The sequence below is a fragment of the Narcine bancroftii genome, chromosome 2 (assembly GCF_036971445.1).
Source record: "Narcine bancroftii isolate sNarBan1 chromosome 2, sNarBan1.hap1, whole genome shotgun sequence".
NCBI classification, from domain to species: domain Eukaryota; kingdom Metazoa; phylum Chordata; class Chondrichthyes; order Torpediniformes; family Narcinidae; genus Narcine; species Narcine bancroftii.
In genome coordinates this window covers 197,695,897-197,713,516 of record NC_091470.1, presented here as the reverse complement: position 1 = coordinate 197,713,516, position 17,620 = coordinate 197,695,897, and the positions used below count along the sequence as shown (strand labels likewise).

Below are 17,620 nucleotides of genomic sequence, written 5' to 3'. Positions count from 1 at the left end.
TCCCATCACTCTCTGCGTGAAGACATTCTCCTAAAACTTTTCCCCTTTCACCCATAACTCATGTCATCTGTACTCAGTCTATCCCCTTTATAATTTTAAATACGTCAATCAAATCTCCCCTCATTCTTCTACACTCCAGGGAACAAAGTCCGAACCTGTTTAACCTTTCACTCTAACTCTAGGCAACATCCTAGTAAATCTTCTCTGCCCTCTTTCCATCTTATTGATATCTCTCCTGTAATTAGGTGACCAAAACTGCACACAATGGTCCAAATTTGGCTTCACCAATGTAGCATACAACTTTATCACGACTTCCCAACTCAATATCCAAGATTAAACTACACACTGCACGAAATAGCATTAAAAGCTGCCTTTGCCTACCAGGCCGAAAGATGTCCCACAGTCAAATGCTAAAATATCATAAGCTAGGACTCCATCCTCAGGAGAGAAACACCAGGTGAAATTAATTAGAGGACATACATGAGGAAAACTGCTCCAAAACAGCTTTTTGCCATTTAGTTCATTAAATTGGCGAGGGATAATTAATAGCAGAATCCACTGAATGTTGTCAGTGTTAAAGACAGTGGCACACACTCAGCTTACATCTCAAGAGTCGAGTTTCTCTCACCTTCCAAGGCGGCGAGTGGGACTCGGAGAGGAATTTGGCGTCACTCCACCCTTGGGTATCAAGATCGGCTGGGAGTACTGCTGCAAGGATACAAGGAGGGACATTTATCAGGCCAACTGCAGTACGTCACCAACACCTCCTCCCACTGCCAGCTCGGCATGCTGTAGCCGACTTGACTGGAGAAATCCAAGTTGGCAACAAGCCACGTGATTCTGTTCAGCATACAGCCGGACCATTTTTAAGATGAAACCATGGGACGGTCAACTTTGCAAAAGTATTTGGGAGGGGTAATTATGAACAGAGAGCGTATTTCTGGCTTTCGTCGGTCCCGGTGCAATTAGTGACAGCACACAGAAATCTTGTGATTAACTATTAGTCAGCAACCACCTGGAAGAGCCCTCTACTGCTGTCACCCTTGAAGCAGTCTGTCTGGTAGGGTCTCTGTCTAACAAAGGGATGGATCAAGTATTTATACATTCAAGCAAGTTCAAGTTAGAAAAAGGTCACATGATCCAAGATGATAGCATACTCAAAGTCAAGCATTAAATGTGGGGCAAGCAGTGACTCCCTCCCCCCCCTCCCCCCTGCAGTCTCATAAATTATGCATCAAGGTTGAATAACTGTTTAGAACAAAGTATTCAGACTCAAGAGAAAACATCAAGACCCTTTATCTCCCCTTATCTCTTTGTGCATTCCTGCACTCTCAGCTATGACTTCCTCCTTTGGCACCACAAGGTTGTTTCAGTTAGTACCAGTCTGTGAGAGGTCCTAAAACTCAGTACTGCCCCCTTCACCTCTTCTTTAGACACAGACACTAAAAAGCTTCTTAGGCTTGCAATTATTCTATGGATTTCTAAGGGTCTCTTATACATTATTATTTCAATAGAACATAGAATATTACAGCATAGTATAGGCCCATAATGTGGTGCCGACCTATCTTTTCCTACCCAAGAAATACAAAACCCTCCCTACCATATATTCTTCTATTTTTCTTTCATCCATGTGCCTGTCTAAGAGTCTCTTCAATGCTCCTAATGTTCCAGCCTCCACCACCATCACCACTTTGTACAGATGTCCTCTGATGTTTGCCACTCCCGCCCTGGGGAAAAAGGTGCTGGCTGTCTGCCTTAATCTATCTATGCCTCTTAGAATCTTATAGAGCTCGATTTGGTCATCCCTCATTCTTCTATGCTCCAAAGAGAAAAGCCCTCTCTCTGCTAATTTTACCATTTACTTAATTTAGACATACAGCATGGTAACAGGCCATATTAAATTTAGATATACAGCACTGTAACAGGTCCTTACGGCCCATGAGCCTGTGCGATCCAATTGATTTACAACCCCTGATATTTTTTTGAAGGGTGGGAGGAAACCAGAGTACCCAGAGGAAACCCATGCAGACACGGGGAGAACATAAACTCCTTATGGACAATGCAGGATTTGAACCCTGGTCCAATTGCTGGCACTGAAACAGCGTTACACTAACCGCGCCGCAGTATTTTCTAATGCCGGCAACATCCTGGTGAATCTCCTCTGCACCCTCTCCATCTTCTGTATCCTTCCTATAATGAGGTGACCTTAACTAACTGAATCCAATGTTCTAAGTGCAGTCTCATCAGAGATTTATTTGTAGAGCTGCAACATCACCTCAACTCTTAGTTAGGCCTTCCTAACTATCTTAATAGATAGCTGTTTGAACAGTCAAAACTGTTGGCACAGGTCTTTGTAATCGGCTTTCTGTCAACGATGGACTTTAAGAACTTCTCCCAAATTTGGTGGCAATCAGAAATGATGAAAGCACTTTGAACAGCCAGTGAAAAGCTATCTCGAGTTCACAGATTTCAGGAGAATACCCTACCACGTGGTACCAAGCTGAGCAAAGGGCATTCAAATACTCATGATTATTATTAATATATTATATTATAACATAATAATATAAATATTAGTCGCCAATGTCCGCGCTGAGCTGGGTTCGTTTGGCGAGGCTAGTCCACCACTCATTTTGGATCTCCCGGAGTTTGCGCTGAAGATGGCTGCATGCGCGACGGAAGGCTTGTTTCTTCTCTAGACAGGACGGCTTTGTAAGGTGAGCCAGGTGGGCAGCTCGCTTCTTTGCCAGCAGCTCCTGGATTTCCTGGCTGTTTTCGTCGAACCAGTCCTTGTTTTTCCTGGAGGAGAAGCCCAGTACCTCTTCAGTGGATTGCAGTATGGTAGTCTTCAACTGATCCCAGAGGGTTTCAGGGGACGGGTCCGTGAGGCGGGTTGCATCGTCGAGCTTTGCTTTGAGGTTTGCCTGGAAGTTACCTCTCGCTTCGTCTGACTGCAGGTTTCCAACATTGAACCTCTTTCTGGGGGCTTTACTGTTCCTGGGCTTTGGCTTGAAGTGAAGGTTGAGCTTGCAGCGAACCAGCCGGTGGTCAGTGTGGCATTCCGCGCTGGGCATGACCCTGGTGTGGAGCACATCTTGTTTGTCACTTTCTCGCACCAGGATGTAGTCCAGGAGGTGCCAGTGTTTGGATCGGGGATGCATCCAGGTAGTCTTAAGGCTGTCCCTCTGCTGAAAAAGGGTGTTTGTAATGACAAGCCGCTGTTCTGCGCAGAGCTCCAACAGGAGGCGCCCATTGTCGTTGCACTTGCCGACGCCATGCTTGCCCAGGATTCCTGGCCAGGTTTCTGAGTCTTAGCCGACGCGAGCGTTGAAGTCGCCAAGGATGACAACCTTGTCGGCTGTAGGGGTGCGTTGGATGAGGTTGCGCAGGTCGGTGTAGAACTTGTCCTTTTCTGCTGGTTCCGCCTGGAGGGTTGGAGCATAGACACTGATGAGGGTGATGCAACGCTTGTTTTGAAGGGGGAGTCGCATGGACATGATTCGGTCCGAGTGGCCTGTCGGAAGATTTTCGAGTTTGGAGGCAATGAAGTTCTTGACCATGAAGCCTACACCAGATAGGCGTCGTTCATCCAAAGGCTTGCCAGACCAGTAGAGTGTGTAGTCCGCACCGCGTTCTTGGAGGCTGCCTACATCTGCCAGGCGGACTTCACTGAGAGCGGCTATGTCGATGTCAAGTCTGAGGAGTTCATGTGCAATGAGGGCAGACAGACGTTCAGGTCGGTGGCTGTCAGCCTTGTCTAGCATGGTTCTGATGTTCCAGCATGCTAGCTTGAGTTTGTGAGCATCTTTTGAGGGGGAGGACGTGGAGGGGGAGGACGTGGAGGGGGAGGACGTGGAGGGGGAGGACGTGGAGGGGGAGGACGTGGAGGGGGAGGACGTGGAGGGGGAGGACGTGGAGGGGGAGGACGTGGAGGGGGAGGACGTGGAGGGGGAGGACGTGGAGGGGGAGGACGTGGAGGGGGAGGACGTGGAGGGGGAGGACGTGGAGGGGGAGGACGTGGAGGGGGAGGACGTGGAGGGGGAGGACGTGGAGGGGGAGGACGTGGAGGGGGAGGACGTGGAGGGGGAGGACGTGGAGGGGGAGGACGTGGAGGGGGAGGACGTGGAGGGGGAGGACGTGGAGGGGGAGGACGTGGAGGGGGAGGACGTGGAGGGGGAGGACGTGGAGGGGGAGGACGTGGAGGGGGAGGACGTGGAGGGGGAGGACGTGGAGGGGGAGGACGTGGAGGGGGAGGACGTGGAGGGGGAGGACGTGGAGGGGGAGGACGTGGAGGGGGAGGACGTGGAGGGGGAGGACGTGGAGGGGGAGGACGTGGAGGGGGAGGACGTGGAGGGGGAGGACGTGGAGGGGGAGGACGTGGACCTGTCCTCGGGCCTGCGCAAAGGAGCTTTTAGGTGGAGTGCAGTGCGCGCAGTACTGGCCCCACCCTTTACACCCATGGTTCATGTGCCGTGGCCGAGCAAGCTGGGACGTGGCAGCGAGGTCCTTGGGTCGTAGGTTTTATATCGGAGTGGCCTTCTCCTATGCAGGTTTCTTACCCAGGCTGGAGGGGTCTGCCTCCCCTCCTAAGTCGGTCCGAAACTGCCAAAGTGTTTGGCCTGGAAGTCAGCCTGAGGAAAACTGAGGTCCTCCATCAGCCAGCTCCCCACCATGACTACCAGCCCCCCCACATCTCCATCGGGCACACAAAACTCATAACGGTCAACCAGTTTACCTATCTCGGCTGCACCATTTCATCAGATGCAAGGATCGACAATGAGATAGACAACAGACTCGCCAAGGCAAATAGCGCCTTTGGAAGACTACACAAAAGAGCCTGGAAAAACAACCAACTGAAAAACCTCACAAAGATAAGCGTATACAGAGCCGTTGTCATACCCACACTCCTGTTCGGCTCCGAATCATGGGTCCTCTACCGGCATCACCTACGGCTCCTAGAACGCTTCCACCAGCGTTGTCTCCGCTCCATCCTCAACATCCATTGGAGCGCTTTCATCCCTAACGTCGAAGTACTCGAGATGGCAGAGGTCGACAGCATCGAGTCCACGCTGCTGAAGATCCAGCTGCGCTGGGTGGGTCACGTCTCCAGAATGGAGGACCATCGCCTTCCCAAGATCGTGTTATATGGCGAGCTCTCCACTGGCCACCGTGACAGAGGTGCACCAAAGAAAAGGTACAAGGACTGCCTAAAGAAATCTCTTGGTGCCTGCCACATTGACCACCGCCAGTGGGCTGATATCGCCTCAAACCGTGCATCTTGGCGCCTCACAGTTTGGCGGGCAGCAACCTCCTTTGAAGAAGACCGCAGAGCCCACCTCACTGACAAAAGGCAAAGGAGGAAAAACCCAACACCCATCCCCAACCAACCAACCAATTTTCCCCTGCAGCCGCTGCAACCGTGTCTGCCTGTCCCGCATCGGACTTGTCAGCCACAAATGAGCCTGCAGCTGACGTGGACTTTTACCCCCTCCATAAATCTTCGTCCGCGAAGCCAAGCCAAAGAAAAGAAATATAAATATTAAAAGAGGGAGACTTGTACACAATTCAGGGACATCACAGCTTGCTATAGGCACATCAATGACTCTGAATGGAAAGCCCAGCAAAAGGTAGTGGGCACAGCCCAGTACATCACAGGCAAAATTGTGCCCACCAACCAGAAAATCTAAGGGGAACGTTGCCGTCGGAGAGCGGCAGCAATCATCAAGGACACACACCACCCTGTTGTCGCTGCTGCCATCAGGAAAGAGATACAGGTGCCACAAGATTCGCACCACCTGGTTCACCATCAGACCCCTACACTACACCCTCAGGACTCTTAACTTTGCACATTCTTGATTATTGAATATTTATTGTCTTATTGCACAATTTGTTTACATTTATTTCTTTGTAAACGTCTTTTCTCGAGTTACAGCTTCTTGTACGGCTGACATGTAGAAATTCTGTCTGTCGCAGAATCTCAGGGTTGTATGTGATGTTATGAATGCTCTTTGAACTCTGAAAGTCAGGACTCCCAGGCTGGGACACTACTTTGTGAAACACAATAGGCTGCAGACGCTGTGAGTGGACTTCTTTAGACAGGCTGTGAGATTGATGAACAGTGTCCTGTAATGGAGTAAATCATCCTGAAATGTTTGTATGTTGAATTTTTTTCTTTATGTACATGTCATTATTATTAAATTATAAAAAAAATTTAGACATACAACACGGTAACAGGCCCTTTCGGCCCATGAGTTCCCAATTAACCTACACCCCCGGTACGTTTTGAACAGTGGGAAGAAACCGGGGAAAACCCACGCAGACACAGGGAGAACGTACAAACTCAAAACTGACGGTGCGGGATTCGAACCCAGGTTCCAATCGCTGTAGCAGCGTTGCATTAACTGCTTTGCCAACCATGCTGCCCCAATATACTCTCTATTGTGTGCACACTGGTCCAGAGAAACATTGCTTCTTCTGGTTGTCCATGTACAGTGAGTACATGGATAGTTTCCCCCTCGCCCCTTCCCCAAACAAGCCAAACGTTGAGCTTCTCTGGATGTCATGAGGACACAAGGCACTACATCGGTCCAAAATCCTCATCAGCACAGTATCACCAATTCTTCAAAGTGTTTCTCACCTCCACTGAATGATTATCAAAATCAACTGCTTCAGAATTGTGAGGATCACTGAAGTCTCTCCTTCCCCCGCCCCCCTACCACCATCAACAGCAGAAAGGATCACAGTCTGAAAATTGTAGAGGACCCTTTCCACCCCGAATCTTTCACACAGAAGTCCAATCACAGCGTCTGCAGCCTATCATGCTTCATAAAGAAGAATCTTTCAGCTGCTCCTGTCGGGGGAGACATACAGGAGGATCAAAGCCAGCACCACCAGGCTGAGGAACAGCTTCCCCTTCCCGCGGGCAGTGAGAATAGTGAACGACCAAAGGAACTGCTCACACTGACCGTCCAAGATTCTACCATTTATTTAACAATATTTATTTTATATATATATATATATATATATATATATATATGCATATATATTGTCTGTCTGTATGTGTGTGTGTAATGTCTGGTTGTGTGTCTGCATGCTTTGCACCAAGACTGGAGAATGTTGTTTCGTCGGGATGGTAATAAACTTGAATTTGACCTTATTAACGAGTCATAGAAAGTGAAAATGGCCCAGTGGGCTCCATTAAAGCTCCCTTCATCCACAATCTTTCTCCCTCCCACTTGTACAAAGATAACAATCAAAAGAGTTTTCAAGAAGGTGTTTTGAGGGAGCAAATCTCACACCAGGCATCACCGACAAGTACAGCTTTCCCTACCTTGCCAATCCGTGTTGGGGAAGGGGCGAGGGGGAAACTATCGTCCCTCTGGAGCGTCAGGACCCGGTCCCCGTGCTCAGCAGTCGCCATCTGGTCACACTGCAGGAACAAAGATTAGGCCCAGGTAAATAGTTTGAACACCCTTACAAACAGATCCACTCAATACATGAACAAAAAAAAAGTCTGAATCTGCAATTTAATTTGATTTACAGAGTTTCCATCACTGTCTAGATTCAAGTGAAATGCAGCGCTGTCACGGATGCGGGAGAATGGGGAGCTGGCGCTGCTCTGAAGGGTTCAACTGGCCAGTCCTCATGCCGACGGCTCCATACAGGTTTTAAACGGCCTGTTAAAGGAGCCAATGTTTTAATTTTAAAATCCTAAAACCGTGGGGTATGTGCCCAAGATTTCAGCACCTCTGTTCGGCAGTGGCCACGGGGAATTGCAGACTAAGGGAGAGCAGCACAGGGCACCAGAAAACAGGAGAACATCCCCTGTTGAGAAGGGGAAGGATGAGCCTTCACAGCAGCAGACCAGTGAGGGGCTCAGCGGCTGAAGGACCCACCTGAGCTGCGGGCAACTTGTGGTCAGGGAATCTGCATGGGCTGCTGGAGACTGCCTCATGCAAACCAGGTATCGGAGCTGGGATTCAAGAGGATGCAGAAGGAAAGAAGGGCTCCCAAAGGGCCTTGAGCGCTGAAGGTTTCCTGGTGATTGTGTCAGAGATTTGGATCTGGAGCTTGGGGTGCCGAAGGATTGAGCAGGGGTCTGTGCGGCTGTGGGAGCGCTGGAGGTGAATCCACGGACACTCAGAGTCTCTGAAGGGATTCTCTTTCACTATTACTGTAAGGGGTGCCGGGCAACACTGATGGCGATTCTTTGTCTGCCTTATGGCAAGCAGAAGGCAATTTTGTATAATATTACATGTTCTGTATGATTGCGTGGCAATAAAGGAATCATTAATCTTGATCCAGAGACTTCAAGATTATTCAAGGGAGTTGGGAAACCCAAATATGATGGCCAGCCAGTGAAGCCATTTCCCAGTGAGGTCCCAAGGTACCTACTGCAACGCAAACCCCACTGGGCTAAGAAAGAACCAAGTTATGGAGAGACCATATGTCAACTTGTACATCTTTCACGCTCCTGTTTATTTTAAAATTTAGATGGTAACCGGCCCTTCCGGCCCATGAGCCTGTGCCACCAAAATACCCCAAATGACCTACAAACACCGTATGTTTTTAAGGGTGGGAGGAAACCCACACAGACACGGGGAGAACGTACAAACTCCTTAAAGAGAGTGTTGAATTTGAAGCCAGTCGCTGGCGTAGTAACAGGGTTGAGCTAACCCGTTATGTTGGAGCTAAATTTAGTGTCCAAGGATTTTAAGGGATTGGATCTCATTGAAAGCAACAAAATATAGATCGTTAAGGGACTTAACAAGCAGGGAAGTTTCCACGAGCTGAGGAGTGCAGGTTAGGTCGTTTGGAAATGAACAAGAACTTATGAAATGGGAGTGGTTCATCAACCTTGCTCCACCATTCAGTAAGATCGTCTGGCCATGGACTCCAATCCACTCTCCCACCTCTTCCCATAACCCTTACTTCCCCTCCAATACAAAAACCTATCTATGTCTTAAATACGTGCATTGAAGCAGCCTGCACTGTTTCACTGGGCAGAGTGTTCCAGATTCACCACACTCTTGGAGAAGAAGCTCTTCCTCATCTTTGTCTGACATCTACTCCCCTCAATCTTGAGGCTACGCTCTCTAATTCAAGTCTCACCTGCCAGTGGAAATCACCTCCCTGTTTCTACCTTATGTATTCCTTTCAGAATTTTATGTTTATAAGATCTCCCCTCAATCTTTTCATTACCATCTTCCCAGGGCAATAAGCAATGGGAAACAGTAAAAGTAAAACATAATATTTTAAAATGATCCGTCTGTATCAATTGGAAAAGGCCATTAAGATATCCCGTAACCCTTGATACCCCGACTATTCAGATACCTATCAACCTCTGCCTTAAATTCACCCAACGACATGGCCTCCACAGCCGCCCATGGTAGCAAATTCCAAAGTATGACCACTCTCTGGCAAAAGAAATTCCCCCACGTCTCAGTTTTAAACTTTTGGTTCACTCCAGTTTATGAATATCTACTAATTCACGAAACAGATCAAAGAACCCAGCATTATTCTGCGTCACCCCTCAGCCAGGCACACACGTTCAGACTTGCTGGGAACTCTCCCCACAGGTCCTTGACCTCAAGATCTTGCTACTCAAATTAAAGTGTCCAAAATGAAAGAGGAAGGCCCATCTTCCCCAGTTTTCACCCACCTGAGATGCATTACGTTATATCTGCAGTCACAGAATATGTGAATTTAAAATCCTAAGAGTTGCACATTGTTTTTTCCTAAATTTTTAAAATTTAGATGTACAGCATGGTAACAGGCCACCTTGGCCCACAAGCCCAATTGACCTACAATCCTCGGTACATTTCAAATGGTGGGAGAAAACTGGAGCCCCTGGGAAAAACCCACTCAGACACTGGGAGAACGTACAAACTCCTTAGACAGTGTGGGATTCGAACCCCCTTCGCTGGCGCTGTAACAGCGTTGGGCTAACCGCTACACCAACTTTAAGTCTCAGAGATTTATTTAGCCTAGTTAAGTACTCACCAGTGAAAAGCTATCCTCCCACGAGCAGCTCATCTGCATGGCGGTGTGTATCCCTCTTCACAAAGGAGAAATGAGAAGACAGATTAGTCATCAGAACAGCACTCTCCACCCCCTCCTTTAGTTCACAAAGGATTTCCCCCTCCTCACAAGGCAACACACACAAGGCTCATTTCAGCCAGTGACAAGGAAAACCTGATCATTTTCCACTTCCAGCAGCACATTGTGAGGATCCATTGCAGTTCAGAACATCCTCAGTGGAGCTCGACCACATGGTTCCGAGCTCCAGAATGCTTCCCACGTAGTCATTTTTAAAAAAAAACTTTTAATTTAAACATGGAGGTGAGTGGGAAGCCTTCCACAAGGTAGTGGACACAGCCCAGAACATCACAGGCATGGTTGAGAACATCTACAGGAACAGCAGCGATCATCAAGGATCCACACCACCAGGTACACGTTTTGTTCTCCCTGATGGCAGCAGTCTAGGTGCCATAGGTTCAGGAACAGTTGCACGCTGCCACCATCCTAAAGACTTAGAGACTCATTTAAGGACTCCTGGTTTGTACATTATTTATTAATGAATATTTATTTTATGTATCACTCGTCCTTCTTGTTTATATTTCTCTCTTTTGTACACGTATCTCTTCCAGAGTACAATTCTTTTTTGCTCCACCAATAAGTGGTGATTTTTCCTGACCCTCAGAAAAGAAGAATCTCAGGGTTGTAGGTGATGTCATACATGTACTCTGACAGTAAATCTGAAGTTTGAACTTCCAGCCCACAAACCTGTGTCCTCAATTAACCTATAACCAACCCCCCCCCCAATGTTTTTGGTGGGTGGGAGGAAACTGGAGCCCCCCGGGGGAAACCCACGCAGGCATTGAGAGAACGTACAAACTCCTTACAAACAACGGCTGATTCAAAACCGGGCCGGGCAAACCGTGCCCCCCCCACACTTCAGAACGACAAGCGGGATACGGAAGGTGAGGTGGGAGGGGGGAAATAATTGGGAGGAAGAAGCTTTGCACTCACAGCTGTTTTCTAAAATGGAATAGAAGCAACAACAAAAAATAGAAATACTCGGCAAGTCAGGCAGCGTCGGCGGAGAGAAACAACGTTTCAAGTTCACTACTCTGCATGTTATATACAGAAACACAGAAGAGTGGAAGATGCAATATGATCTCTACCTCTCTTTATAAATCCATTTTCTGAATTTTCCCAGTTCAGATGAAAGGAAATTGACCTGCATGTTGTGCATCTTCTCTGACAATAAATTTGAACTTTGAAATGTTTCTTTTTTTATTTTAAATTTTTTAAATTTAAACACACACCACGGTAAAGGGCCTTTCTGGCTGACAAGCCCATTCTGCCCAATTATCCTACAATCCCTTTATGCTTGAAAGGTGGGAGGAAACTGGAGCACCTGCTTTACTAACCCACACAGACTCGAGAAGGTATAAACTCCTTACAGACAGCGCCGGGTTCAAACCAAGGCCAATGGCACTTTGATCTTTCTTTGGCTTGGCTTCACAGACGAAGATTTATGAAGGGGTAAATGTCCACATCAGCTGCAGGCTCGTTTGTGGCTGACAAGTCCGATGCGGGACAGGCAGACACGGTTGCAGTGGTTGCAGGGGAAAATTGGTTGGTTGGGGTTGGGTTTTTCCTCCTTTGTCTTTTGTCAGTGAGGTAGGCTCTGAGGTCCTCTTCAAAGGAGGTTGCTGCCCGCCGAACTGTGAGGCGCCAAGATGCATGGTTTGAGGCGATATCACCCCACTGGCGGTGGTCAATGTGGCAGGCACCAAGAGATTTCTTTAGGCAGTCCTTGTACCTCTTCTTTGGTGCACTTGTGTCACGGTGGCCAGTGGAGAGCTCGCCATATAACACAATCTTGGGAAGGCGATGGTCCTCCATTCTGGAGACGTGACCTACCCAGCGCAGTTGGATCCTCAGCAGTGTGGATTCGATGCTGTCGGCCTCTGCCATCTCGAGTACTTCGATGTTAGGGATGAAGTCGCTCCAATGAATGTTGAGGTTGGAGCGGAGACAACGCTGGTGGAAGCGTTCTAGGAGCCGTAGGTGATGCCGGTAGAGGACCCATGATTCGGAGCCGCACAGGAGTGTGGGTATGACAACGGCTCTGTATACGCTAATCTTTGTAAAGTTTTTCAGTTGGTTGTTTTTCCAGACTCTTTTGTGTAGTCTTCCAAAGGCGCTATTTGCCTTGGCGAGTCTGTTGTCTATCTCGTTGTCAACCCTTGCATCCGATGAAATGGTGCAACCGAGATAGGCACTTTGATAGAGTAGCGCTAAATACTACGGTAACCGTACCGCCCCTAAACTCTCTTTTCTCCCTCCCCTCCCACCACAGAACCTGTTTGGTTTGCTGAATAGTTCGAATATTGGCTTTTTTTTCCCCATCTGCCTATTTTTTTTCCAGTTTTCAAGAAAGACTTGGGCAGAGGTAGGTAAGTTGCTTTCATTAGTGGGGGCTATCAGAACGAGGGGTCACAGCCTCAAGATTCAGGGTAGTAGATTTAGGACAGAGATGAGGAGGAAATGCTTTTCCCACAGGGTGGGGAATCTCCACTCACGCAACTGCAAACACTGCTTCTTGAAATTCCACGGTGGTTGCCCTTTCTCGCCTCGGACAGATTTGTGGTTCCCAAGCACAATTTTTTTAAAAATTAAATTTAAACATATAGCAGAGTAACATGCCCTTCCAACCCAAAAACCTCTGCCATCCAAATATCCCTATTAACCGACAACACCCTTCCTACCACCCCCCCACCCCCGAACCACCGGATATTTTGAAAGGTGGAAGGAAGCTGGAGCGCCTGAAGGAAACTCATGCACGTTACAAGGCAAAAGTATGAACTCCGGATTCAAACCTGTATAGCGTCAAGCAAACCGTGCCGCCCTTGAAAATCTTGGCTGAAAACCCGGCAAGCTACTGGAAAAGTTATGCAAAGTCAGAGGGGCAGCAGTGAAAGAGGGCTGCTCTGAAAGAAGGGGTCCCATAAGAAAAGAGGAGCAGGCCATTTAACTTGCTGAGGCAGCTCCGCCATTCAGTCCTGAGCTGATCCATTCTCCCACTCAGGCCCACTCCCCCTGCCTTCTCCCCATAACCTTTGATATCCTAACTATTTAGAAACCTCTCGATTTCTGCCTTAAATACACCCAACAACCTGGCCTCCTTATTAGCCTGTGGCAGCAAATTTCAGAGGTTCATCTCTCTCTCTGACTAAAGCCGTGGGGACTGCTTCATTCCTCTGCTGGAATGGACATCAAACACTTGGTGGATGCAAAAAAAAGAACCTTGCAGTTATCACTTTGAAGAAGAGTTTGTGAGTTCTCTCCTTGTATTTGTTGCTCAATCAACATTAAAACACATCTGCTCATATCACATTGATATTGTGGGATGTTGCTTTGTGCAAATTATCGGTAGGGTGGCATAGTTAGCACAACACCTTTACAGCACCAGCAATTGTGACCAGGGTTGGAATCCTGCGCTGTCTTTAATATACATTCTCCCCATGTCTGTATGGGTTTTCCCGCGGGGGGGGGGGGTGTGGTGGGGGAGTCCTGTTTTCTTCTCACCCTTCAAAACTTACTGGGGGTCAATTGGGCAGTACAGGCTCGTGGGCTGAAATGGCCTGTTCCCGTGCTGTCCAAATTTTTTTTTCATTAAATTTAAAATTTAAAACTCTGTTATAATGTTGGGACAACACTATGGGCCAAAAGGACTGTGCTGTCCTGTTGGTTTCCTAAATTCCAATTGAAAAGAAACTTCAAAAATAAGATCGAACTTCTTTAATCTGGCAATGTTGGGGCCTGGCCATTGCTGGACCATGGAAAATGCCAGAAAATAGAAAATGCACAGAAAATAGCCATCAAATGTGCAGTTGATCCCTCAATCACTCATTTTCTGGGCTAAGAGGATCAAACATATCACAAATCGCAGATAGCGCAAAGCCTTTACAGCGCCTGCAAATGGGACTGAATCCCGCGCGGTTTGTAAGGAATTAGTACCAATGGCGTGTGACAGACCACAGGAGTTTCTAAATTTAAGAGGTTCAAGCTGTATTGGCAATGAGCTACTTGGGACGTCTACAGGGAGACATGAAAAGCAGTAATACAATTGAGAAACGCATCTCTATATCTTGAGGAGTTCTGGACACGTAGTTACAGGAAGGATGTCAGGAAACTGCAAAAGGTGCAGAAAAGATTAACGAAGATGTTACGAGGATTTGAGTTATAAAGCGAGTCTGGGATTTTCCTCCTCAAGTATAGGTGGCTTATCAAATTTATTGTGATGAAGATGTCATGAAATTTGTTGTTTTGCACCAGCATCAGTGGAAATATTGTTATAAATTACATTTTAAAAATTAATAAATGGTGCAAGAAAATAGGAGAAAGTGAGGTAATGTCTGTGGTTCACTGTCCATTCAAATGGGCAAGGGGAAGAAGCTGTCCTTGTGCCACCAAGCACTCGCCTTCAGGCTCCTGGACCCCCCCCCCCCCTTCCTGATGGCAGCAAAGTGAAGAGGGCGTAGTCTTGCTGGTGAGGGTCCTTGAGGATAGAGGCTGCTTTTTTAAGACAGTGCCTCATGTAGATGTCTTCGATGGAGTCTGGTGCCTGTGATGGTGCAAGCCAAGTTAACAACCCTCTGGAGTTTTTTTTCTTGTCCTGTTCATTGGCACCTTTGTACCAGACAGAGAGTGATGCAACTGGACAGAATGTTCTCGTAGATTATGAACATAATCTGAGGATTTAAGTGGTGTGGATGCTCAGGGGATTCCCCGTCGGGGGCTGTTATTCTATTCATATTTACAATATATCAGATAACCTTCTTTAGAGGGAGGGGGTAGATTAGTAGGGATACAATTTTTTTTTCTTTTTTCATTATTAAGACAAATAAGCAAAGGGGTGGTTTAAATTAAAGATAATTGATCATATCACAGAACCACATGATCACATCAAAGAAGTACAAAATATCTTATATAAGGGCATTTACATTTATGATTTTGCATTCAATATTATTTTTTAACATACCAGTTATGATTTAATTGTTTAATTATAGAATTTGATGATAAGTTATGTAATAATTATGGTTATACCTAATTGATATGTGACATGTATATGATACACGTTTTCATTAATATACCTTGTGTAAAGGGTTTTTGTTAAATTCCAATAAAAATATTTTTTTTAAAAGAATGCTCTCCACAATATAGCTGTAGAAATTTCTGCAAGTCTTTGGTGACATACCAAATCTTGCCGAATTCCTCATGAAGTGTGGTCGCTGGCAAGCCTTCTTTATGATTGCATCGACATGAAGGCCCCAAGACAGATCCTAGGAGACATTGGCGCCCAGGAGCATAGACGAGGTAAACTATTCTCCTCCACCACCTCCCCCGCCCCCCAAGAGGTGCCCACCAACATTTGAGGTGGTTTTATGCAAACTTCTGAGTTGCTGTGGTCTAGAATGGACAGCCTAAAAGAACAATGGGAGCAGGGAGGGGAGATAAATGGACATCTGTGAAGAAGAAAATTGTTTACGTGATGAGCTCATTCAAAGAGCCAGCACAAAGTTTGACAAGTTGAATAGTCTTCTGTGTTGTTTGATATCACCTGGTCGCTCAATATGGTCAAGACGGACAGATAAAAAGCCAGAGGGGTTAGGTACAAAGTTCTACCACCTGGAATAAATGAACTGGACCCGTTGTTAAGCTCACCTCTCATGTGCAGTCTCTCGATTCATTACATCCATGCTCTCTTCCTGAAAAGTAAAAGAGGAATCAATTTCATTTCTGTGCATAATGTTCAGCTGCAACCTTGGTCAATGGCACAAGGCAGCAACCAGATCAACTACAGTAGCATGTTCGTCAAGTTACTGAACCAGAGTTCTGGATCCCTCAACGAGAGTCTGCATTTGGGGGGGTGAATTTTAAGTCCGGGAAATAAATCAATTTGAGTGGAATTAATCTCAGATATTGCAATTGGGAAGCTGCTAAACTGCTGGTAAAAACCCACCAGGTGATCTTTGAAGGAAATTCACCACACTTCCTGTGTCAGGTCTCTATACAACTCCAGAGCCACTGACACGGTTAACTCTGAACTTGTTTGATGTGGAACAATTAGAAAATGGACATAGACATCAGTGTTACCATATGTAATGGAGGATTTAGACCAGCTTATGCAAGAATGTATACATGTGAATCAGAAAATTCCACCATGGGGCCCAGGGATGCAGTTGAATCGGAATACATAATCTAATTTACACCATGAAGCCCAGGATGCATATAAATTAGTAGACATTATCTAATTTACACTATGGGGCCCAGGATGCAGTTGAATAATCAGTAGACATTATCTAATTTCCACCATGAGGCCCAGAGATGCAGTTGTCTTTTGTTGGTCGCAGACTTGTCAGGAGACCTTGTAATTAAATCATTTATTCAGAGATAAGCTATGTGTAAACAATTTTTGGGTAATATAAGCCATGGTCTCACTGCTGAAGTTTGAGACTCTCCGAGAGGTGGCAACATCTCTCAGCAAGAAGAACAACTTCTAGACTCCAACCAACGTCCCGGTCGGGGGAGGTGGAGAAGCTGCTACACCCAGACAACCTACTACAAGTGTACAGTCGTTGCCTCGCTTCAGCAGTTGGGACCAGTCCAGACGTTGATAAGTATAATTGGGAAGGGCTTGCATATTGTAGTTTGAATTCAGCTTTAGTAATAAAGATTTGTATAAACTTAAGTGCTCTCGGTGTGTGTGTTTGTTTTCTTTCGGTAGCTCAAACACTGTGACCAATCTAAAACAAACAAAGTGAGAGGTACAAGTTTACCCAGGACAATATATATGCTCCTGTAATAGTCAAGTTTTGGGGACCAATTTGGGGGTGGTGGGGAAGGGTTCAACTTTTACACAGATACTACTTTTGATTGCGGTAAGTGCCTGTATCTTTCAGGGCATTGGGAGCTCAAACGGACGGGTGGCTGAGGCAAGGATCCATGGACAGGACGTCAGGAACCCAGATGGGGGGGGTGCGATTGGGAAGTCGAGAGCTCAGATTGGGGGGGCAATTGGGGAGTCAGAAGCTTCGATGAGGGGTGGCCGAGGCAAGGGTTCGGGGTCGTAGCATTGAGAATTCAGATGGGTAGGCAGCCTGGGTGTCGGGAGCTTGGATGGGCAGGCTGCCGGGATGAGGATCTGCAGTCAGGACCTTGGGAGCCTTGATAGGCGGGCAGTCGGGGCCAAAATAAGGGGGAGGGGTGGGCGGGGCCGACTTTTAAACAAGATCAACTATTACAGGAGAACATATGGTATGAGAATGAAGGGGAAAAAAAAAACTTTGGCTCTGTGTGCATATCCAATCAATCACAACCTCAACCTTGGCAGGATTTTGTCTTGTGTGGTTGGCTTGACAGAACAGTGGTGCTTATTTTGGAGCAAGGCAGCCATCAGAATTAACAATGGACATTTGTATTCTGAGGTGTCACAAGTTTGGAGTCAGTCATTTTCATGATGCAAAATATTTTGCTGGTAACACTATATAAAAAAAAAACAGATCAATATCTGAGAGGCAGGATCAATTCTCACGACACATGTCAAGCG

The 17,620-nt window shown here is 46.8% G+C and overlaps 1 protein-coding gene across 5 annotated transcripts in view; it reads right to left on the bottom strand.

The window, feature by feature from the left end:
• LOC138754937 (P2R1A-PPP2R2A-interacting phosphatase regulator 1-like) overlaps positions 1-17,620 on the bottom strand; it is a 63,738-nt gene that overhangs the window by 17,903 nt on the left and 28,215 nt on the right. For 4 of the 5 annotated variants that reach the window (XM_069919975.1, XM_069919972.1, XM_069919974.1 and 1 more), the window contains 4 exons: positions 15,736-15,779; positions 10,000-10,054; positions 7,328-7,426; positions 629-708 (listed from right to left, as the gene is read on the bottom strand). In XM_069919975.1, coding sequence (XP_069776076.1) covers positions 629-708; positions 7,328-7,426; positions 10,000-10,054; positions 15,736-15,779 — 278 coding nt within the window. The remainder of the gene's footprint in view (positions 1-628; positions 709-7,327; positions 7,427-9,999; positions 10,055-15,735; positions 15,780-17,620) is intronic. The other variant, XM_069919973.1, reaches the window with a different exon arrangement.